Raw genomic sequence first — 24,510 nt, 5'->3', positions numbered from 1 at the left:
ATTTTTTTTGCATATGGTTAGATTGGCAAATATCATAATGACATATACTTTTGTCCATAAAATGCAGTTAATTTACACTGAGAAAATTTAAATGCTTTCCTTGATGATTCTGTTATTTAATATTAAAGTAATTTGTAAAGCTATTTATGTGGTTTTCATCATCATGTCTTCCACAAGGCAATTTTTCACAAAGAAACAAAGTTTTAATAACCAGTTTATATGGATTGCTGTGTGAAATAAAACTCCAAATTACTATATCTTAGAACTTTAGAGTCCCTTGCAAATGCATTAGGAAAACCTTTTATTTATATTTATTTATTTTTTAAAATAAATCTTTATTGTTCAGGTTATTACAGTTGTTCCTCTTTTTTTCCCCAATAGCTCCCCTCCACCTGGTTCCCACCTTACCCCATGCCCTTACCCTCCCCCCGCACTGTCCTCGTTCATAGGTGTAAGATTTTTGTCCAATCTCTTCCCATACTCCCACACCCTCTTCCCCCTGAGAATTGTCAGTCCACTCCCTTTCTATTCCCCTAATTATATGATATTCACCAGTTTATTCAGTTCATCAGATTTTTTATTGACTTGATTTTTAGATTTACTTGTTGATAGATATGTATTTGTTGTCACTTTGTTCTTCATAATTTTTATCTCTACCTTTTTCTTCCTCTTCTTAGAGAATACCCTTCAGCATTTCATATAATACTGGCTTGGTGGTGATGAACTCCTTTAGTTTTTTCTTGTCTGTAAAGCTCTTTATCTGACCTTCAATTCTGAATGATAGCTTTCCTGGGTAGAGTAATCTTGGTTGTAGGTTCTGGCTATTCATCGCTTTGTATATTTCTTGCCATTCTTTTCTGGCCTACATAGTTTCTATTGAGAAATCAGTTGACAGTCCTATGGGTACTTCCTTGTAGGTAACTGTTTTTCTCTTGGGGCTTTTAAGATTCTCTCTTTGTCTTTTGCCCTTGGCATTTTAATTATGTTGTGTCTTGGTGTGGTTCTCTTTAGATTCCTCTTGTTTGGGGTTCTCTGCACTTATAGGACTTGTGAATCTATTTCTTTCACCAGGTAGGGAAAGTTTTCTGTCATTATTTCTTCAAATAGGTTTTCAATATCTTGCTCTCTCTCTTCTCTGGCGCCCCCATAATTCGGATGTTGGTTCGCTTGAAGTTGTCCCATAGGCTCCTTACACTATCTTCATATTTTTGGATTCTTTTTTCTTTCCGGTTGGGTGTGTTTTGCTTCTTTGTATTTCAAATCTTTGACTTGATTCTTGGGATCCTCTAGTCTGCTGTTGGATCTCTGTATATTATTCTTTATTTCAGTCAGTGTATGCTTAATTTCTAATTGGTCCTTTTTCATATCCTTGAGGGTCTCACTAAGTTTCTTGGAGGTTTCTAGAAGATTCTTGAGTAACCTTATAACCATGGTTTTGAACTCTATATCCAGTAGTTTGCTTTCATCCATTTCTTTCATTTGTGACTTGTTTCTTTGTCTCTGCATTTTGGCTGTTTCCTTGTGTTTGTTTCTATACACTGGGTAGCTGCTAAGTCTCCTTGAGTTGATAGAGCAGCCTTGTGTGTAGGTGTCCTATAGGGCCTAGTGGCTTAGCCTCCCCAGTTACCTGAGGTGGACGCTCTTGGTACACCCCTTTGTGGGCTGTTTGCATAGTCTTATTGTAGTTAACCCTTGATTGCTGTTGGTATCACTGGGAGGAATTGACCTCCAGGCCAATGGGCTATGATGACCAGCTGTGTCTACACTGGAAGAACTGTTGTGCAGGAGACACCCTTATGGGGCAGGACTTGCTTCAGTAGGGCTTTGGTGCTCACTGAGTCTGCCCCTTGAGTGTGTCTCTTATGGATGTGAAGATTTGTAATTTGGTATGGTCTCACTCTGACCACTGGGTACACTGGCTCTTGGATCTCCAAGGAGGTGCAAGGTCAGCCACTGTCTGGGGCCACCCAGCAGGAGCTACAGAGACATCTGCAGATTCCTCCTCTTTGTATGGGGTTTGGAAGTGCCCAGATGAGGCTCAGCTGTGAAGCAAGTCTGCTGCTGCTGCCAGGCAGTGGGGCTTCTTTTGGAATCTCTGGGGCTCTCTGACCCAGCTGCAGTTTGTTTTAGGCGAAAGGACAGGCCATTCATATGCAAAAGCCCATGCACACAGCTTGGGTGGGGCTGTAAATTGGGTTGGGTGGGGTCTCTAGGAATCACCAGGGTGGAGCAAACAGCAATGGCTGCCCTGAACCGGAGAAGTTCCAGGTTCTCTGCATCCCGTGCTCCCGTGCAGGAACAATGATTGTTGTGAGCACCTCTAAGAGAAAGCCGCCCTTGCATTCCTGTCCTGATGCCAGACAGTCTAGTTTCTCCCCGTATGTGCCTGGGTCTCCCAGAGTCTCGCTTGGATTGGGAGTTCAGAGCAAGTGGGAGCTTGTATCTCCCTCCCGATTAAAAGAGCAGCACATCCAGGTGCCAGCACTTTCCCCGCCTCTGCACCTCTTACCAGTCTCACTGCGTTTTCTTCATCTCTCTAGTTGTGGACTTCCACTCAGCCAGCTTTCCCATGGTTCTGGGTGGCAGTTGTTCTGCTGTTTAGTTGTGGTTTTGATGTGGCTGTGAGAGGCAGCAAGTATAGGTGATTACCTATGCTGCCATCTTGGTTCTATCCTCTAGGAAAGCCTTTTAATTAATTCCCCCAACTAATTGATGCTCTTTGTGTCCTCTAAAGATATATTGGCTGCCCAAGGCTTACTGAATTCTTGTGGCTAATAGGCTATTCTCTAATAGTTCAGTGTACTTCTGTTCCCAGTAGTTGAGGTTTTTGCTTAGAGTTTGTGTGTTTCCAAATCTGTTTATGCTAATTGTACCTTTACTCTCACCATGCAATTTAATTAGATGTTTTCTACACTTACAAAATGTGGTTTGTTGTTTTTGTTAAAAAGTAAATTGGGCGCTTTGGAAAGATTTAATAAAAGCAAGTTATTAAAAAAATACCATTAAGTTGGTAGATTTAATGACCAAGTGCTGGATATCAAATAAGAGAGCTTCTGTTATTGTAGTTGAAACTAGAAACATTTAATATCTGAGTGCTATCAGTTACTGTATTAGTATCTCATAAGTGTTACCTCATCTGTAATAATAAAAAAAAAGCCATTTTCTTCCTCTAGTGAGAAGGAGGTAATATCACAGCTATAACTATAGAACACTAGGAAGAAAAACATTAGTGGTTGTAAATTGCCCCACACAAGAATAAGTTGTACAATGCTGTTTAGTGTGTAACTGTTTAAAATTTTGTTTCTCAGTTTCAGACTTACAGAAGAATTTGCCTGAATAATATAAAACATTCACGCATACCTTCATCAGAATTCTTGAAATGTTAACTTTTTACTACATTTGTTTGATAATTTCTTTCTTCTTTTTTTAAAACGTTTTAAAACTATTTTTATTGATTTCAGAGAGAGGAAGAAAGAGGGAGAGATAGAAACATCAATTATGATAATCATTAATTTGCTGCCTCCTGCACACCCCCTATTGGGTGGGGATCAAGCCTGCAACCTGGGCATGTGCCCTGACAGGGAATCAAATCATAACTTCCCGGTTAATGGGTCATCACTCAATCACTGAGCCACACCAGCCAGTCTTTCCTGAACCTTTTAAGATAGGTTGCAGACATGGTGTACCTTTATCTTTAAATTTCCTCAATGTAAATTTCCTAAAAGCAAGGAGTTTTTTTGGTAACCATAGTACAATTCTCAAAATTAGGAAGTTAACATTGAAGCAATCTAATTTTCTTTCTTTCTTTCTTTCCCTTTTTTTTTTTTTTTGTCTACTATCCCAATAATGTCCTTTATAGCTGTCTGATGGTGGAGTGAAGGTATAGTGGCCACCAAAACAAGAAAGTATCTTGAGACCAAAAAATGAGGCAGACAACTCCATAATATAACAGAAATTATTCTAGGGTAAGTTACTTACAGGGATAGGATAGAAAGGAAGATAACCCCACAGTTTGTGCAGCTAGTTTCCCTTACCAGAAAAGGGAAAAGTTGTTATAGTAAATTTTTAAATGGTATAGTTAAAGTACTAATGATTGATGAGACAAAGGGACAACGAATACAGTATGTGCCAGAAACCATACTTCTTGATGGGCTTATGATGGATGCTTGCGTACAATTGATGCCAGCACCTAGTTTGATATTTATCTTTGTTGTCATGCCATTCTGGCCCAAGAATTTCTATGGTTATATAGTAAAGTTTTAAAGAACACAATCATTAACTGTAAGGCTTTGGTATACTGGCTGAAACTAGTGAGGTTAGTCAGAGTTCACAGCATGAAAAACTTAAACAAGAAATCAAGGTCACAAAGATAGAGTCAGTCTTGTTCATATCAACAGCTGTACAATAATGAAAGAAAATACAAGTTCATGTGCTGCATTCAGTAGTCATGTTTCCTTTAATCTGGAAATACTTATCTCTCCTTGTCCAACATTTGTAGTCTGACTTTTTGTAGAATGTCCTGCCATTTGAGTTTGTTTGATGTTAACTCATGATCAGATTCAGGTTATGTACTTCTGGCAGGAATACCACTGAATAGATACTGAGTGGTTTTCATTGTATCAAATCAGTAAGCATATGCTGCTAGTAGCCCAATTATTGACAATGTTAACATTTATCATTTGGTTAAGGAGTTGTCTGCCATGTTTCTCCTCTGTAAAGTTACTGTTTGTACCTCTTTAATTAATATTAGGGTTGACACTTTGAGACTATACAGATATCCTGTTACTTCTCAAAATCTTACCCACTAGTTTTAGTGTTTAGTATTTGCCTGAATCAGTTGTTATTATAATAGTTGTTAAAGTTGTGGTTTTCTAATTTCATCAGTGCTCTATATTCATCAATGCTTTCTGCTGTAAGGAAGAGTTTTCCCTTATATCAGCATAGACTCATGAGTTCTTACTTTATCATTAGTGAGATTGAAAATATTTTCATATATATAAGGGCATTTTTATATCCTCCTTTACCAATTATCTGTTCATGTCTTTGGTAAGTTTTTTATTTTTTAATTTAAATTCTTTATTGTTTAAAGTATTACATATGTCTCCTTTTTTCCCTATTGACCTCTCCCTGGTTGCCCCCTTTTATTGGGTTTTTAATCTTTTCCCTTCATTGTTTAAGAGTACTTTATAATAAGTTAAGGATATTAACTCTTTATCTTTGATATATTTTCTCCTAGTCTGTGAATTATCTTTTGACCTTGTTTTTTGATGTTTCTTTCCATGTAGAATATTAAAAAACATTTTTATATCATAAAAATTATCAGTCTTTTATTGCATACTAGAGGCCTGATGCACGAAGATTCGTGCAAGAATGGGCCTTCCTTCCCCTGGCTGCTGGTACCACCTTTGCTCTGGCCGGAGCTGCCTTTCCGCTCCAGCCCAGGAGCCGCCTTTCCACCTTCCCACACTTCCCAGAGGCCCAGAGTGGCTGGGGTGGTGCAGAATGCCTGCATCATCGCCATGGCAACAACGCAAGTGTCCTGCCCCGCCACCAGCCGCTCGGTGCCTGTGTTTGCAAATTAACCCGCAATCTTTGTTGGGTTAATTTGCATACTCACTCCTGATTAGCTGGTGGGCATCACAAAGGTACAGTCAATTAGCATGTTACTCTTTTATTAGGTAGATAGGTTTCGAGTGATAGTTAGAAACCCTTTTTCTACACCCAGGTTAAAGAGGAATTCACCTATGTTTTTATTTAATTCTTGTATGGTTTCATTTTTTATGTTTGGATTCTTGATCTGTTTGGAGTTCACTCATGTATGGTATGAGGCATGGATCTAATTTTATCCTTTTTAAAGGTCTAACCAGTGGATCGAGCACCATTTATTAAAAGTACATCTTTGGCACAGAGAGGTGCCACTTTTATCATAAAAGTTGTATATGTACTTTGGACTATTTTGAGATTTTGTATTCTGTTCTACTGGTTGGTCTCTCAATTAATACACCACCAGTAGCATGCTGTTTTAATTATTAAGGCCTTGTGATTTGCTTCAATGTCTGGTAGGGCTATGTCTCCCTTATCCACACCTTTGGCTTTTTTATTTTTTAATGATTTGTGATTGTTTTATGCTGTGTACTAAAAATCTAATATCAGTAAGTAATATTATGCTTATATTTTCACTGGTTAATTTCTTGCTCAAAATTAAGGATAAAGGGTCTTTAGTTTTTAAAGATGGATGAATGTATAACTAATAAAATATAATCAATATATCTACAGGAAGAAAAGAAAATAATTTGTCGTTTCTTTTTTTTTCTTATTTTAATTTCTTTTATTGATTAAGGTATCACATATTTGTCCTCACCCCCCCCCCCATTCCCATCCCAAACCCCTCTCCATGCATGCCCCCACCCTCCTGTTGTCCGTGACCACTGGTTAGGCTTATATGCATGCGTACAAGTTTTGGTTGATCTCTCCCCCTTACCCCCACCCTCCCCTATCTTCCCTCTGAGGTTTGACAGTCTGATGGATGCTTTCCTGTCTCTGGGTCTGTTTTTGTTCATCAGTTTATGTTGTTCATTATTTCCCCTAGATGAGTGAGATCATGTGATACTAGAAATACACTTATAAGAACTGAAAATGAGACAAGCAATAATGGTTATGCTGAGAGGCAAATGAATCAGTCTGTAGTGAGTTTCTTTCTGGGCCAACAGTTCTTTTGAGTCCCAATTTCAATGTCAAACAGTTCCTTATATGTACATGTCAGCAATGATATTTCAGTTCTGGATGGTGGACAAATGATGTAATGCAGGTCCAACCCTCTCTGGTTTGGTCCTGGGCAACCTGCAGCGACATACAGCTGCTGACTGCTAGTATGGCAAGGCGTCGTCAGCATCTTTCATCTCTGGACTGTTTCTCTTCTGTCTTCATGGCTGGAGCAGTCCTGTCAATTCCTCTCTGTTGCAGGAATCCACATGGTCTTGGAGTTGTTTTCTGAAAATATACAAACATATTCTCGACCAAAAGTTAATAAAGGAATCTTTTCTATAAATTTGACTTGGGATCCTTTTTCATTTTTTGCCCAAACGATTTTCCTTTGTCTTGTTTTGACACCATGTTTGTTTTTCATGGGTGTCTTGCTATTAGCATTACAAATGAAAGTTAATTTTCTAAAGTATTAATTTTCTAGATGTAATTTACTTTTTCCTTACATGATATTCTTCTACTACCCCCCCTTTTTTGATTTAAATATTAGGAGGCTTTTGGAAATTTTATAATGTAATCTTGATAGCTTTTAAATTTTAATTTTTTGCACTAAAATATGACTGCTTTAGGTTCATTACATGTTATGCAATTTTACCATGCGATGAAGTACCAATAAAAATTTTAGTTAACACTTTAGGAACAGCTTTTTGTCTAGTACAATTTATTTTTCTGGAATATTTGCTTATTTTAATTAGCCAATTTAAATTAGTCTGAAAACTTGACTACTATTTTACTGTCAAATTTAATACTCTAACAACAATCTTATTTTACTCTGTAAATATTAGTGGAAAGGAGTATTTGCCTCCTTGAGTAGGCCCTGAGCATTCCTGGTACTGGGCTGGATTTAGATATAAAAAACCCACTTCCCCACACCATGGTTGTGTACAAGACAACTCAAACAAGTCTTGTTGCAGTGAGAGGGCAGCTGCTGTCGGCCAAGTCTCTGTCTGTTACCTGGGTCCCGATTTGAGCTGGGCATGGGAAGCGAAGCAGCCATGGGGGCAGGAGACCTCCCTCAGAAGGGGTGAGGGTTCAGGCCCCTGCAAAGTTTGGGGGGGAGGGGTAAAGAAAATAATTTGATCAAAATCTCTTCTTTTTGCTACATACTGAGCTTTTTTTTTTTTTTTTCCTCCATTGACATCATTAGCCTGTCACAAGGTCCTCTTCTGAATTAAATGTTAATTGGCTGCTATTGCTTCTTGGATTGATTGTGATTTACAATGTTAAGATGTTAAAAAGACATACTATCTTTTTCTGCTTCTAGGCTTAAAGTTTATTGGAGTAGAGCTATTTATATTTAGTTTCTTTAGAATTCTGCCTAAACATATGTATTCATGTAGGGTGGTAGTAGATAATTTGAAATAGTCTAAAGAATGCCATGTGATATTATGAGATGCCAATAATATAAATACAATTTTTAGTTTACTGGCCTTAAATAATTTTGTTAGCTCTTTAATTTGTATGATGATTTTCCACAAAGTAACAGGATTTGAAGATAATACAGTGTTTATCATTTAGGACCATTGTCATTATCGGGGCTATGTGGAAGGCGTTTATGATTCATCCATTGCTCTTAGTGACTGTTTTGGACTCAGGTAAGGAATTTTATTTATTAATTATTTTTCCTCTCTATTTCTTACCCTGTACACCTATCTCTGTTTTCACATTTTGGGGGACTTAACAAAATTAGGTTTTATTTTAATGTTGTCAAAGGTCTTTAGGGCTATGTTTCAGATATCATTCTTGGCATGTTTATTTAGGAAAATATTACAGTTGATGGATTTTGATATTTAAAGAGAAATAGCTCATTTTTGAGACTGCTAAATAATTTTTGCCACTTAAAATAAAATATACTTAAATTGCTGTAGCACTTTATGTTTATAAAATTTTCACTTACATTTTTTTGCTTAAGTCTGATAATGACTGTGAAAAGGGGCTCCTTTTCTCCATGTTTAGGTGAGCAAACTGAGGTTTGGAGAAATTGTATCACATGTCAAGTGAAATGATAATAACATTAAAATTACATTTATTGAGGGCCTGGCAGTATGATACCACTGGTTGATTGGTTGGTTGCATGATTGAACTTATAAATACTACTTTTACTTTTCAAACCAACTATATAAGATGGCTATGATTATTGCCATTTAAGTAATAACCCTTATAGAAGTTACTGTGTGCCAGTCAAGTGTTCTCAGTATTTTGCACTTATTAAATAATTTAGTTTTCAGGACAACCCTCTGTAGAATGTAAAGAAAGGAGGAGGCTAAATAACTTGCAGGAGTCCCACAGCTAGTAGGAAACATTGGCATTCAAACTCTGGTTCTCTGGCTCCAGACCGCACACTTTTAGCCACTGTCCTTTATTGTCTTCCATTATACAGTAATCATGCTATAAGGTTAAGTAACTTTTGGGAAGTGATGCTAGTAAGTCACAGCCTTTAGCTTTAAATGTAGGTCAGCCTGACTCTAAAGACTTATAGTTCTCTCTATACCATGCTACTCTTTCTGACACATGTTAAGAGCTAGGACTTGAATTCAGGTTTTTTGATTTTTTTCCTGTGTATTTTTTTCTTCATTCTTAAAAATTGTGTGTGTGTGTGTAACACAACACTTAGAGGATTGCTGCATATAGAGAACGTGAGTTATGGGATTGAACCTCTGCAAAACAGCTCTCATTTTGAGCATATCTTTTATCGAATGGATGATATCCGCAAAGAGCCTCTGAAATGTGGGGTTTCCAACAAGGATATAGAAGCAGAAACAGCCCAGGATGAAGAGGAAGAGCCTCCCAGCATCACTCAGCTACTTCGAGTAAGGAAATAATATATTTCTTCATGGCTCAGACTAAAGGTTTTTTTTGTTTGTTTTGCAGCTTAATAAAAAAAGTTATTTTTGTTGTATAAAAAATGAAGCATAATTGCTTTGAAAAAATTTGTTTTAAGTTTTTAAAAATTTTCAATTATAGTTGACATATAATATTATGTTAGTTTGAGGTGTTCAACATAGTGATTAGACATTTTTATACCTTACAAAGCGATCACCCTGATAAGCCTAATTCCCATCTAACACCATACATAGTTATTATAATATTATTCATATATTCTCTATGCTGTATTTTTTAGCTGGCAATTTGTACTTATTTAAAAAAAATATTTTAATTGATTTCAGAGAGGAAGGGAGAGGGAAAGAGAGAGAGAACATTGATCGGGTGCCTCCTGCACACCTCTACTGAGGATTGAACCCGAAACCCTGGCAATATGCCCTGATGGGGAATCAAACGATGACCTCCTGGTTCATAGGTCAATGCTCAACCACTGAACCACGCAGGCCGGGCAATTTGTACTTCTTAATCCCTTTGACCTTTTTCACCCATCCTCCCCCCACCCCCCGCATCTGGCAACCATCAATTTGTTCTCTGTGTCTATGAGTTTGTTTCCATATTGTTTGTTCATATATTTTGTTTTTTAGATTCCACATCTAAGTGAAATCATATAGTGTTTGTCTTTGACTTATTTTATTTAGCATAATGCCTTCTAGGTCCATCATGTCATAGCAAATGGCAAGATTTCATTCTTTTTATGGCCGAGTAATATTCCATTGTATGTATATACCATATATTTATCTATTTGGCTATCGATGGACACAGACTAAAGTTTTAAAACATCACGTATTTATGCATTAAACAAATACTATTGCTGGATTTTGCCATCTATGTGCCAGACATTATGACAGTTACTAGGGGATAACAATATGAGCAACATGCAGTTCTGCCTCCAAATTGAATAAAGTAGAGCTCCTGTAAGTTTTAGGAACTAGAACTTAAATCTTAAATAGTAATTGTATTCCTTTTTATCAGCGCTGCATAGTAATCCATTACACTGTCTTTCAGAGAGCAGTGGAATTTTTGTTTGGATGCCTTTGACAAAAACTAGAATGGTGATTCTTGAGCTCTAGGTTGGAGAAACAGAGAGGTTGGGCTTTAGAACCTTAATTATTTCAGATGACTTCAGGGGCGCTTGTATCCCTGTTTTGAGTCTTCATTAGGATACCCTGGCTTCCTCTTGACAAGGGTCTCTTAGGTTGAAATGTTTTTAGGATTAGATCAACCTTTATCTATGAAATGATGCTGCTGTGTTAGAAGAGGCATGTGCTTCTTCTAGTATATTTTCATTAACTCATACTAATTTATGGCATTATTTTCATCACCTCTGACTACTGTACTATTCTTTTTAACTTTAACCATTGGAAAATAAAATTTCAGCTTATTCTTTACATCCATTTATGCAAATTTATAAAAAGTCATTTTTTTAAAGAAGTGGCAACTTTTAAAAGGCTACTCACTTCTGCACTGGGTTATTAGTGGATATTCTTTTATTCTCAACATAGTAATGGGATTTCTCATTAAAGTGTGTGTGTGTGTGTGTGTGTGTAGTTTTGGTGTTAGAAAATCAATAATTCTTCATTGTAAACGTGGGTAACTTACATTATCTTTAAATAGAATTGTTCTTAGATCCAGTAAAGGTAGCAGATGTCATTAAAAAAAAACCCACACGTTATTTGCTCTTGTTTTTAGGATGTGTTATGTAAAATAATTATATGATGTTTTGAGCAGACATTAAATAATTGACTAGAGGTTAGGACAGGATCAATACCTATGAAATCATCAAGCTTTATAACTTATTTTTTTACCTTTACGATGTTTTGTGTTTTTGACAGAGAAGAAGAGCTGTGCTGCCACAAACCCGCTATGTGGAGCTGTTCATTGTTGTAGACAAGGAAAGGGTAGGATTGGTGACAGTTTTTCTTCTTTTTCAGGAAAAGCAGATGAGAAGTGAGCATCACATGAAAGAAATATACAATATAACATATTTGTATTGATTTTTCTGAAATGTAATAAAAAATGGTTTTTCCCCTTTAAGATACTAAATATTCATAATACTACCAGAAGCTGAATATAGCAAATAGGACTACCTCTGACTTCATCTTCTACTAGTGATTTTTTTTTCCCTGTTCTCTTGGGTGATTTGCTCATACTGAATTTCTTAAATGAAACTGCACTTCTTGTCAGAGTCTTGAGACCTTCTCAGATGACTTGCAGCGGTCGCCAACCTTTCAGACCTCACGGACCACCGGTTGGCGACCGCTGCAAAGGACTGTAAGCAGTTAATCAGTATTGCTTTGTTGCCTAATAAATTTGCTTTGCTGTCTAGAATTTCAGCTATCCTAGATGTTATTTTAAGAGATAGAAACTTCCAGTTCCTGGCATGTGTTAGAAAGGAATAGAGGAGCGTGGTTCATCTAAACTTTTATTATTTACTTTACTGTTCAGGATAATACCAGGGATTTTCCGTATTCATACAAAGAAAGAATTGTGCTTAACTAAGAAAACTACTGGATCTATTCCAGCATTTATAGGATTTTCATATTTAGATATAGCTGCCATATAATTTAACATAGGTTATTTGAAATATTTTATCTGACTTTTGCTGCCAGCTTTGTTATTTGTGTGGAAAAGATGTTTGTAGAAACTTTATATGATTGGCAATTTCTTTTTTGTAAGCTACAGAGATAGTTTCAAGAATTGCATGGCTTTAAAAATCCATTATTGTGTATAGTTTGGGAGAGCAGCCATATCCATTAAAAGACAGACACATATTCAGTTTGCTCATTATAAGTTCATTACCCTCAAGTGGTAGAAGGAAAAAGGATAGGGACTATAAACAAGCATGAACGTTGTCCCAACTAATGGGTAAAATGTTTCTCTAGAATATTTGGATCAGTGACCAAAGTAAAGATTTGAGATGATTTTCTTTATTACTTTCTCTAAATATATTTGTTATATACTGGTAGATAATGGTTCAAAATAAAAATGATTCAATTTTAATCAAACTTTGTCAAATGTATTCAAATTTATTTTTCTTATTTTAGGAGAATCATGATAAAATATCTAACTGTTAAGATCTGATATATTATGATATTAATGCCTTTATCATACAGCAAAAACATACATTCTTAATATTTCTCTCCATTATTTATTAAGTTGGTTGTATGAAAATAATGGTAAAATAGTTATTTAGATTAATTAATTTATTTAAAATGATGTTTTTATTGATTTCAGAGAGGGAAAGGGAGAGGGAGAGATAGAAACATCAATGATGAGAGAGAATCATTGACTGGCTGCCTCCTACATGCCCCTCACTGGGGACTGAGCCTGTAGCCCTGGCATATGCCCAGACTCGGAATTGAACCATGATCTCCTGGTTCATGGGTCAATGCTCAACCACTGAGTCACACTGGCTGGGTGATATTTAGTCTATTGTATTTTATTTACAAATAATGTTTCAACTAGTGAACATTGGTTAACCTCTCATTAATTTAGCCCAGAGTTTAGAGATGGTTTATTGGTAATGTCTTTAGCTTAAGGAGTCAGGAAATCTTTTAGAATGTTTTTATTCCTTTATCTATTTATTTTTATTATTTTCAAATTCTACTTTTGTGAAGTGCTTGAAAATATTTTTTCATTAAAATGACTAAAAATATTGAGAAGAAAATTCATTTTAAGGTTGTACTAATTTAGAGAAAATGAAGACTTGAATGTTTTCATTATTCATTTCACATTGTAACTGTTTCTTCTTATTCCTATTTATCACTGAAATGTATCTTTTAGATTTATTAAATTGAAATGCTGGTGAATGTATAACTACTTTAGTTATTGATTCAGAGGAAATATTTGGATTTTTGTCTCCATTGTAAAAGATTATAGAAATTTTTTTCTTAAATTACTTTGGTGATAATGATTTTCCTCTCTTGCTTTTCAGTATGACATGATGGGGAGAAATCAGACTGCAGTGAGAGAAGAGATGATTCGCTTAGCAAACTACTTGGATAGTGTAAGTTGTATTTTCGATCAATTGGAATTATGCTATCATAATCATTTCACAGTCCCAGAACAGAATTGAATAATTGTGTCATTTTGAGCTCTGATTATCCTAGGGCCTAAATGACTCAATCTTTCAGGGGTTTGGTATTAGTTTGTTTTGTAACCATTTTTACGTTTAAAAGGAAAGTATAATTGTGGGAAGACTTTGAGACAAGTATATTTCTTATTAGCATCTACTTTATCTTTAGAGTACATAGGCTAAGATTCTTTCGCATTATGAAAAGATTTCTGAATTTTTACTGAGAGATCCTTATTTTGAATAAGGCTGCCTGCCTGCATATGACAATATCTGTGTGTGTGTGTGTGTGTGTGTGTGTGTGTGTGTGTGTGTGTGTGTGTGACAGAGAGAGAGAGAGAGAGAGAGAGAGAGAGAGAGAGAGAGAGAGAGAGAGAGAGAGAGAGAGAGAGAGAATGAGGAAGAGAAGGTGGAAGGGGGGAAGGAAGAAGGGGGAGAGAGAGAAATGTGTTTTGAGATTTTTGGAGTTTATTCATTTAATGGGAGATATTGAAATATTAGATACATGTTATTATAAGATAATTTTACTTATAAGATGTTTTCCTGATGAATACCAAGCATAATAATAATGGTGATAATGATGATAATGATGATGATAGCATTCTATTGAGCATTTATAATGTTCTTGAAGCTGAGTTGAGTGCTTTACATTTATGAACTTATTTATTCCTCACAGTATTTCTATGAAATAGGTAGTTCTGTAATAATTTATCTGAAACCTTTGGGGTGTGTTTAATTCAAATTTTATATAAGAGTTTAGAAAGGTGCCAACTCAACACTGTGTGTGTGTGTGTGTGTGTGTGTGTGTGTGTGTGTGTGTGTGTGGTGTCTATGTGTGTGAGGTGCAGAGAAGACGGAAACTTTATTCAGTGCAGATAGCTCAATTGTGATACAGCACAGCTGTGAGATCAGCATGACTGTGGAACAGCTAAATACTGTTACAGCTCGATTATGAAACAGTATGGCTGTGTGATGGCTGTGGGACAAGGCAAGGCCCCTCCACAGCTAGACGGTTCTGCTTTGCTCCACTTTGCAATGCTCTGCTCCAGTGTGATCTCCTGGGTGTTTCAGCTCTAGTGAGGAAATGTAATCCTGTTTCAGTGGAAAGGTAAAGTGTGCTCTCTGAACAAGAGGGGAGCTGACTTATATAAACAAATGTGCCATCCCTGGTCTCTGATTGGTCCATCCTCATGCAAATGGGGACTTTAAATTTTTGCTGTTTGATTGGTCCAAAAAGCATTGTCCTGATTGGTCAGAATGGAGTTGCTCTGATTGGTTGGTGAAGATGCTGATGGGAATACAGCTGCTTAGCTCTGATTGGATGGGGAAAGCCTCAGTCCTATGGGTTGACATGCAATTCTAGGAACTCCTTTATAAAGGCAGGAGCACAGTGCAGGCATGTTGTTAGTGCACGTTTCTCCATGAAGTGAGTTTTGCATGAGAGGCCCCTGTTTAGAAACAGCTTCTAGGCTCTGCTTTTAAATTTGAGCCCAGTTAGCCACTAGGAGCCCTTCTTAGTAGGTATTTCCTTTCTCACAGGCCACAAAGCTAATATGGTTCACTATCTTTATATATAAAAGCCTAAGCAACTATTATGACAGAACGACCAGAACGACTGGTCGCTATGATATGCACTGACTACCGGAGGCAGACACTCAACGCAGGAGTTTCCCCAAGCCCACAGGCCCTGATCGCTGATGGGGCCTGCTGGACGACCTCCCAGTCCCTCCCCCGGCTAGCAGGTCCCAATTGCCTGGGATGGGATGGGGAACAGGAGGTGGGTGGCAATGAACGTGGGTGGCAAGGGAAGGAGGGGGGGGGGAAGTGGGGAGGCGGGGAACCGTGCAGTGGCGGAGTGCAGGTGGTGAGGGAAGGAGGAGGCAGGGAGACGGGGAACCTGATCGGCCCTGTTTGCCAGCCAGGCCTAGCAACCCCACCCATGCACGAATTTTGTGCACCAGGCCTCTAGTGTATTATATAACACTTGCCACAGGATCTTGGGGTAGCATAATGTAATCGAATGCATTGGTATTTCTATAGTGAAATGTGTGAATGTTCCCATTAATTGAGATAAATACGGACTATAAATAGGCTTGCATTAGTTTAGTGGAGGTTTTGGAATTAATTTATCCAAAACTTAAAATTTTCAGAGTATGAAGGATTTTGGAATGGAAAATAAAAAGGATTTTGAACTTATATTATTTTTATTTTATAGACAAGGAAACTGAGACCCTTGAGAGGGTAGAATCTCATTATATTGAAGAGAATATTTTTTTAGAAGGGAAAAACATTGATGTGAGAGAGAAATATCGCTCGGTTGCCTCCTGCATGTGCCCTGACAGGGATCAAACCTGAAACCTAGGTATGTTCCCTTCCTGGTAATTGAACTCAGCACTTTCTGGTGCATGGGGCGATGCTCCAAACAACTGAGCCACCTGGCCAGGGTGAGGAGTCCTGTTTTTAATTTAAGTAGTTATGTTACTTCATTGTAAGCTAAAAGATATTCTTTAATATATTTTTATACTTTTATTTCTGTTTTCTTCCTAGATGTATATTATGTTAAATATTCGAGTTGTGCTAGTTGGACTGGAGATTTGGACAAATGGAAACCTGATCAGCACAATTGGTGGTGCTGGTGATGTGTTGGGGAACTTTGTACAATGGCGGGAAAAGTTTCTTATAACACGTCGGAGACATGACAGTGCACAGCTAATTCTGTAAGTGATTTTTTCTTTTTAAATCCTCATCTGAGGAAATGCTCATTGATTTTAGAGTTAAAGGAGAGGAGAGGAGAGGAGAGGAAAGGAGAGGAGAGGAGAGGAGAGGAGAGGAGAGGAGAGGAGAGGGGAGGGGAGGGGAGGGGAGGGGAGGGGAGGGGAGGGGAGGGGAGGGGAGGGGAGGGGAGGGGAGGGGGGAGGGGCGGGGAGGGGAGAAGAGGGAGAAAGAAACATCAATGTGAGAGAAAAATTGATTGGTTGCCTTACATTATGTGCCCCGAACTGGAACTGAACCTGCAACCTTTTGGTTTAGGAGATGATGCTCCAGCCACCTGAGCCACACTGGCCAGGGCTAGTTCTGTAAGTGATTTTTAAAAAGTTCTATTAATGAGATGGTCAGAATAATAATTTTTGTTTGTTTTCTTTTATTAATGTTATATTTTCTTAAGGTTTTTGGTCATTTATTTAAATAAGGAAAACTTAATTTCATACAATAGGACCAAGTGAGAGTATAATAATACCTCTCTTCTGTGTTCAGTTTCCTGTCACCTTAATTCCATGTCCTTCCTCTTTCTTGGGTTTAGTTTCCTCTCTCCTTTTGGTATGGCATGTATGCTAGTTTTGCCGGGGCTGACCAGCAGCCCTTGAATGACGGATGAAGAGATCACTCAAACACAGTTTGACTGTGCAAGAGAGGGCTCAGGGGCCCCTGGCTTTAGTAGCCAGAGCAGCCTCGATTGCCTGCCTCCTTAGGCTTTTATTGGAGTTTTTATCTTTAGATACAATCAGTAGGTGAGTAATCTTGGGAGGACACATATTTACATTGTCCTCTAGGCAAGGGCATCCAGGGATTAAGCATAAGGATTCCAGTATACACCCGGGGGTCTGCATATATACAGGCTTGTTTGGAAAGGTCAAGGAATAATTAGGGGCACCACCTTCAACACTCCCCTCAGTTGGAATTTTTGTAAACAAGGCAGACAGCATTCCACACACTTCCCTTTTATCAGAATGTCCTCCTTACAACTTTCCAACCACGTCTCTTATGCTCCTCAACATAGTTTCATCTTGCATCTGAGAAAATGTATTTAATAGTCTCAGAACAGATTTTTAAAAAATTATCTCGCCCTAGCCAGTTTGGCTCAGTAGATAGAGCATCGGACTGCAGACTGAAGGGTCCCGGGTTCGATTCTGGTCAAGGGCACATGCCTAGGTTGTGGGCTCGATCCCCAGTAGGGGACCTGTAGGAGGCAGCTGATCAATGATTCTCTCTCCTCATTGATGTTTCTATCCCTCTCCTTTCCTCTCTGAAATCAATAAAAATATTTTAAAAAAATTATCTCATTTTGACCTTTGATTATTCTGGGGTCTAAGTAACTCATTCTTTCAGAGGTGTGCTTTGTAGTTTGTTTAAAAACTTTTTGATTATTTGGATGGGTATAAAATTTGAACCATGAAATCTTCTTTTGACTTCCAATATGACTGTTGAGAATCATTCTGATTTCTGATCCTGTATATATGGCTTTTTAAAATTTCTTTTTCTCTGGAAACTTATAGGATCTTCTCTTAATTCCCAGGTGTCTTAGTTTTCTTGATGATAGGCTTTTGTGTAGGTCTTTTATCACTGATGTACTGTGTGCTTAGTGGGTAATATCAGTTTTGAAACTGATGTCCTATAGTCTCAGGAATTATTTTTTGTTTCCTTTCTTCTCTTTGACTTTTTGTTCTTTTTTGGATATTGTCTTAAATTTAACTTTTAAGCTTTTTATTGAGTTTTCAATTTCTGGTTATCTTATTTTTAATGTTTAGTAGATGTTTTTTGTTCCCCTGAATATTTTTTACATAATCAGTTTTTTATTTCTTGGATATAATAGTTTTCCTACTCTCTTTGAAATATTACTGATATATGTTAAAAATTTTTCTTCTTTTCTACAGCAATTTCATGGTACCTTAATAAAACTTAAACTTATATAAATCACTTAATACAAGTACATTCCAAAAACTTACAGCAAAACCTTCATTGAAAATATTTAAAACATCTTATCTTCCTTAAAAGTTATCTGGCTTGACAGGCTGGCTTTTTGCAAAAAAGAAAAAATTCTATTTTATATAATACTTTTTGCCTCCCTCAATATTGATGGTACCTAAAAATAATTAAATAATTTTTTTTTTTCAGAGGAGAAACTTCCCTGATTTTATTTTGTTTTCTTTGGTTATGTGAGTTAATTTAAAGCAAGGCACTGAAAATGCCAAAATGGATTTTTATGGCCCCGTAATCACAAAGATTGGTCCTGACTTTTTAATTAATTTTTAGTAAAATTGCACCTACAAGTATCCTCTTCCCAGTGAGTATGCCATCCAATTCACACAAGACCAAAAGGAGCACGCATCAAGTATACTCCCTGTGCCTTGCCCAAGTACGCCTACTACGCTGTCTTTCCCCCTCTTTTTGGTCTCCATCTTTTGTGTTAGAGGTATTTCCCAATGTCTCATGATCTCTGGTGTTTTGTTTGAGGTTAAAATGAGGTACTGAAAGCCTTTTGGAAGCATTGAGTACATGAGTGGGGGTTTGGGGACTTTGGAGTTCACTATATGGTGATCTGGCTGAAAATTTTTCTTGGAAATCCCCTTATGTCAATATCTCAAGTCCTTTTCCCCTGGCTGGTCAGATACCCCAGAGAAGGATTTAGTCATTCATTTAAAAGATATTCATTAGGTGTATACCATAGGCACTGAGGTAGAGCAGTATACATAACAGACAAAACTTCTTGCTCTCATGGAGTCCATATTCTGGTGGAGGTGATTTGCCATAATGAGATAAATAAGTATATGCAATATCTATATCTATATATATAAAAGGCTAAGTGACTATCACACAGTTCTACCAGTAGCTATGATGTGCAATGACCACCAGGGGACAGACGTTCCGACCGGTAGCTATGTTGCGCATTGACCGCCAGGGGCAGATGCTCAATGCAGGAGCTGCCGAGCTACAGTGACTTGGCAGCAGCAGTTCTCGGGTGATGTACCCCAGAACCAGAGAGGAGGGAGCCCAATTCTGGGGTGCATCACCCGAGAACCACCCTCTTGCAATCCAAGATCCCTCAGGGGATGTCAGAGAGCCAGTTTCAGCCTGATCCCCGCAGGCTAGGCCAAGGGACCCCACCTGCCAGAGGGACCCCACTCACTCCACAGATGCCCTTCGAGCTGTGGTGCTGTCCCAGGTGTGGCCTGCTGGGGAGGGACCCCGGGGGGTTGGTTCCAGGGTGTGTCCAGCCCATCCATCTCACTCAGTCCCACCCTGCTGGCCACCTTCTAATTAATTTTCTTTCAGTGTGTATGAATCTGTGCACTGGGGCATTAGATAAATAAAGATAAATGGTAAGGTGGAAAAATAAAAATATTGGAGGAGTAAAAGTTGAAATTTAGGTAACATGGCAAAATAAGGCCTCAGTAAGAAGATAATTTTGAGTAAAGAACTGAAAGAGGTGAGGGAGTAGTTAGGGGTAAAAATGGGTGAAGAGAGTTTCAGGCAGAGGGAACAGGTCCTGGGATACAAGTGATGAACACATGGAGGCCACTGTGACCTCACTGTTCCCTGTGCTTCCTGCCTTGCAGCCTCCTGTGTGCATATGTTCATTGAGTTTGTTCCCTGTCTCTCACTAGAATTTTTGCATAAATAAATCTAATGCATTTTAGGGAGGTTTTTCATTAGAAGGTAGAAAAAATTTGGTTTGGTATCTTTATTTTTCTAAAAAACAAATTTGTAATATTAATCTTATTCTCTGATAATAAAAGAGAGAACGCTTTATTGTATTCTTACTTTAAAATGTTACTTGTTATAACTTTCACCTTTTCTTTTTATTTAGGAAGAAAGGTTTTGGTGGGACTGCAGGAATGGCATTTGTGGGAACAGTGTGTTCAAGGAGCCACGCAGGCGGGATTAACGTGGTACATTTTTGTTCTTGATATTCACCTTTGACCATCTGCATTAGGAGAGTGTCAAGCATTTCTTGACTCAATACTTTCTTCCCTCGTCCTTAAAACTATATTTTGGGTATTATGAGGGACAATGTAGAAGTGATAGATGAGTTGTTTCTCTAGAGCCTGGATTAAGTATCCTAATATTTATTAGCTCCTCACTTTTTATGGATGAGGAAGTAGAGACTTCACTTAAGAAAATGAAATTAGAACCATGAACTCGTTTTCCCATAGACTACCATGAATAATCTATTGGCACTAAAGTATTTGATCTATTGCTTAAAGGGTCTGTCTTCATCAGGGTGTTGAGTCACACGAGTTTCTTACTAGGCTGAAATGTGTAAGGACTGATGTTGGATGCGTGTTTTATCATAGTAACAAGTTAATAATAACTATTAACATTATTATGGTAAATTTCCTTTTGTGAAAAAATAATTTCAGAAACAAAACATATCCTATTGCTCAGAAACTTAGGTAATACCTTCTTGTGTTTGGACAGTTTGGGCAAATCACAGTGGAGACATTTGCATCCATTGTTGCTCATGAGTTGGGTCATAACCTTGGAATGAATCATGATGATGGGAGAAATTGTGTTTGTGGAGCAAAGAGCTGCATTATGAATTCAGGAGCATCGTAAGTAATTGAGTTCTTTCTTCTTATTCTTTATAAGGTGGTATTGTAGATCAGTATTTCTTAAACTCTGGGATATACTCATGTCTATGTTGAAAAATAGGAAAAATTATTCCTGGCTCCCCTGACACCATTGAGAAGTCTTTTTTTTTTTTTTTTAACTAAATAAATAATTCCACAGAGCTTTTAGCAAGAAATATTTATTTAGGCACAGGTATGTAGCCACAATCTTCTTTAAATCATTTGACAGACCAAAAGATATAAGAACATGGAAAAATTTACATCTGAATTACAAATTGGGGAAGGGATTCTGCTCGATTCAGTGCAGGTTAGAATATAGATTGAAGGACTATATGAAACATTTACTTACGAACCTCATGAGAAAGCACTGCGTTGTCACTGTAAGTAGAAGAAATCTTGACATAGTCCTAACATTTCCAATTTTATACATAAAGGTGAGAGGCAAGACAAATGGAAGGAGAAAGAAGTGTTAACATTTATTGAACTCTTTTTCTGTATCAGACACTATTCTAGGGACTTAAAAGGTATTAATCAGTTAATGTGCAACAACATAATGAGATGTAGGTACTTTGTTATCTCTATGGATGAGGAAACAGGTCACACATCTAAAGAAGTGGTGAAGCTGGGATTTGAAATCAGAAGTCTGAGTCAAGAGCTTGTGATCTTAGAACCCCTTCCTTTACCAGGGTTCAAAAGTAATTACAATTGAGGGTCTAAAGGTGAACAAGAACCATTGAGTTGTTGGCCTTCTTTTTGATGCAGAGTTCTCATAAGGCAACAAGGTTCCATCCTACTTTAGTAGGCAGTTGTGCTAAGCTGAGAACTGGACATGACCACAGTGCATGTGTGGATTAGAAGCTGAGTCAGAGAAAAAATTAGATATGAAAGATGTTCATCTTTAACAAACACAGATGAAGTTTTCATATGGGGAATATCCATGGCCCTAAGGATTCACTCCCTTTTCTATTTTCCTCAAGCTCCTAGGGCACTGAAAAAATAATAAAACTTCTGTTAGCCAGCACTTTAGATGTGAGAATATAATTGTAATCACATCCTGGTATAAAGGGGAAGCACTCAAGCAGGATTTACTGCAGAATTTGTTTTTGAGCAAATACTAGGCTGAAAAATAGATATGGAAGAATTAGAATAGCACTTATGAAAAAACTATCCTTAATAAAAATGCAATTATATTCACAAGAAAAGTCATGTTTGTAAAATATTTTCTTTTGGACAGGGAAGTAAGTTTAGTGTTTGCTCTGGCTAATTGTGAAGTTGAGGAAGACATAGATTCAGGGGAAAAGAAATAAATAATCAACAGTGAGGTAAAATAACAGACTGATGAAAAAAGAACAGTAAGAGGAAGCAATGTCATGAAACAGTGCTGTAGTGCAATTTAAAATGGTATGACCCATACTTCATCAAATATTTGTTGAGCACTATGTGCTAGACTTTGTTTTAGGCACTTAGACTATCTTAGTGAGTTAGATAAAGACTTGTCCTTTACAGAATTTACATTTTAATGGGGGGAGACAACATATTAACCTAATAAATACATCAGTAATAGGCCACAAACCATTATAATTATATTCAGGAAACATACCTATAGCAAAGAGACTCAAAATAAGACAAAAATGATCACTTTTCATCTATGAGATATATAATCATTAATGAACATTTGTCATAGATTTTTATTTTACATTATTAAGATACTAGAGGCCCAGTGCATGAAATTTGTGCATGACGGGGGGGTTGTCCCACAGCCCAGCCTGTACCCTCTCCAATCTGGGACCCCTTGAGGGATGTCCGACTGCCTGTTTAGGCCCGATCGCTATGGGCGGTCGGACATCCCTCTCACAATCCAGGACTGCTGGCTCCCAACTGCCCTCCCTGCAGGCCTGGTCCCCCCCAACTGCCCTTCCCTGCAGGCCTGGCCCCCCCCAACTGCCCTCCCCTGCTGGCCTGGTCACCCCTAACTTCCCACAACTGCCTGCCCCTGCAGGCCATCTTGTGGTGGCCATCTTGTGTCCACATGGGGGCGGCCATCTTGTGTCTTGGTGTGATGGTCAATTTGCATATTACTCTTTTATTAGATAGGATTAGATAGGATATAATGTAAAAAGCACCTCAAGGGAAAATGTTCCCATATACTAGAGAAAATTTTAAAATCTCTTAATCATTGACAGATTATGTAAACAAAACACATGTAAAATGTAAATAGAAGTCTGGAAGAAACTTTCTGAAAAATTAAAAGAGAGTTTATTCGCATAATGATTTGCAAACCAGGAAATGTAGCCCTCAGTATGAACCAAAGAGATGTTCCAAAATGGATTGGATAAGGCAAGGTTTATAAAGCAAAAATTGTAAAGAGCTGACAATAAAAGAGATGGGTTGCTAGGAGAAACGAGACCGTAAACTTACAATATTTGTTTTCTGATTGGTGGGGGCAACTGTACTTCTAACAGTTGGCTAACTCAGTGGCCAAGCATGTGGGGTTTGAGATGAGAACAATAGGTAATATATGATTAAGCATTTGTCAACATCCTAGTTTCAGCCCAGGTCGTAGAACAAAAGGCTGTTTTCTTATCACACAATTATAGTACAGGAAGTATTATTTAACAGTGATGCCAGGAGTATGATTAACAAACAGTAAAGCTGCTTACTCTGTGGGTGGGTTCTGAGCCCAAAAGGGCAAGTTATGCTGTGTAAGCAGCTTCAGAGATCAAGCTGCAAAAATCCAAATATTGGGCCACAAATTATGATATTAAAATTCTGATAAGTCCTTAAGATTATAGAGGCTTAAATAAATATTAGTATGGTTAATTTTATAAGTAAAACTTGAGGTGTCCAGCTGACCATATATTTTACCAAAAAAAGACTTATGTAATTTCCAAAAGGAAGAAACAGGGCTAGTCTTATTCTTTGGCCACAAAGTGATAAAACTAGATAGATATTAATAACAAAACCCCCTAAATGAACTGATAACTTTAAAATACTCTCCTAAGTAAATCTGTGTCAAAAGAGACCTGAAGTCTAAAGTTATTATAAAGTATTTGGAAGGTAATGTTATTGTGAATATTATGTTTAAAATTGACTACATATGCCCGACTGGTATGGCTCAGCGGTTGAGCATTGACCCAGGAACCAAAACGTCATGGGTTCTATTCCATCAGGGCACATGCCTGGTTGCGGGGTTGGATCCCTAGTAGGGAGTGTGCAGGAGGCAGCCAATCCATGATCTGCTCTCTCAGCAATGTTTCTATCTCTCTATTCCTCTCCCTTCATTTCTCTAAAAATCAATAAAAACATATTTTAAAAAAATTTACTACATATTAAAACTTGAACATGTATATAAGATGATATCAAATATTAGGCAACCTACCATTTTCCCCGTGAAAAGAGCTGCAAATAATTTTTTTTCTAACTTAAAAATATAACCTTATACGG

General features: G+C 37.5%; 1 protein-coding gene across 3 annotated transcripts in view; it reads left to right on the top strand.

Moving 5' to 3' along the window:
* Positions 1–24,510, top strand: part of ADAM9 (ADAM metallopeptidase domain 9) — a 99,846-nt gene that overhangs the window by 22,143 nt on the left and 53,193 nt on the right. For all 3 annotated transcript variants that reach the window (XM_054720033.1, XM_008146147.3, XM_054720034.1), the window contains exons 5-11: positions 8,281–8,357; positions 9,377–9,572; positions 11,478–11,543; positions 13,580–13,651; positions 16,265–16,434; positions 20,304–20,385; positions 20,915–21,048. In XM_054720033.1, coding sequence (XP_054576008.1) covers positions 8,281–8,357; positions 9,377–9,572; positions 11,478–11,543; positions 13,580–13,651; positions 16,265–16,434; positions 20,304–20,385; positions 20,915–21,048 — 797 coding nt within the window. The remainder of the gene's footprint in view (positions 1–8,280; positions 8,358–9,376; positions 9,573–11,477; positions 11,544–13,579; positions 13,652–16,264; positions 16,435–20,303; positions 20,386–20,914; positions 21,049–24,510) is intronic.

The sequence above is a fragment of the Eptesicus fuscus genome, chromosome 8 (genome assembly GCF_027574615.1).
Source record: "Eptesicus fuscus isolate TK198812 chromosome 8, DD_ASM_mEF_20220401, whole genome shotgun sequence".
NCBI lineage: Eukaryota > Metazoa > Chordata > Mammalia > Chiroptera > Vespertilionidae > Eptesicus > Eptesicus fuscus.
This window is presented reverse-complemented; position numbering and strand designations above follow the sequence as displayed.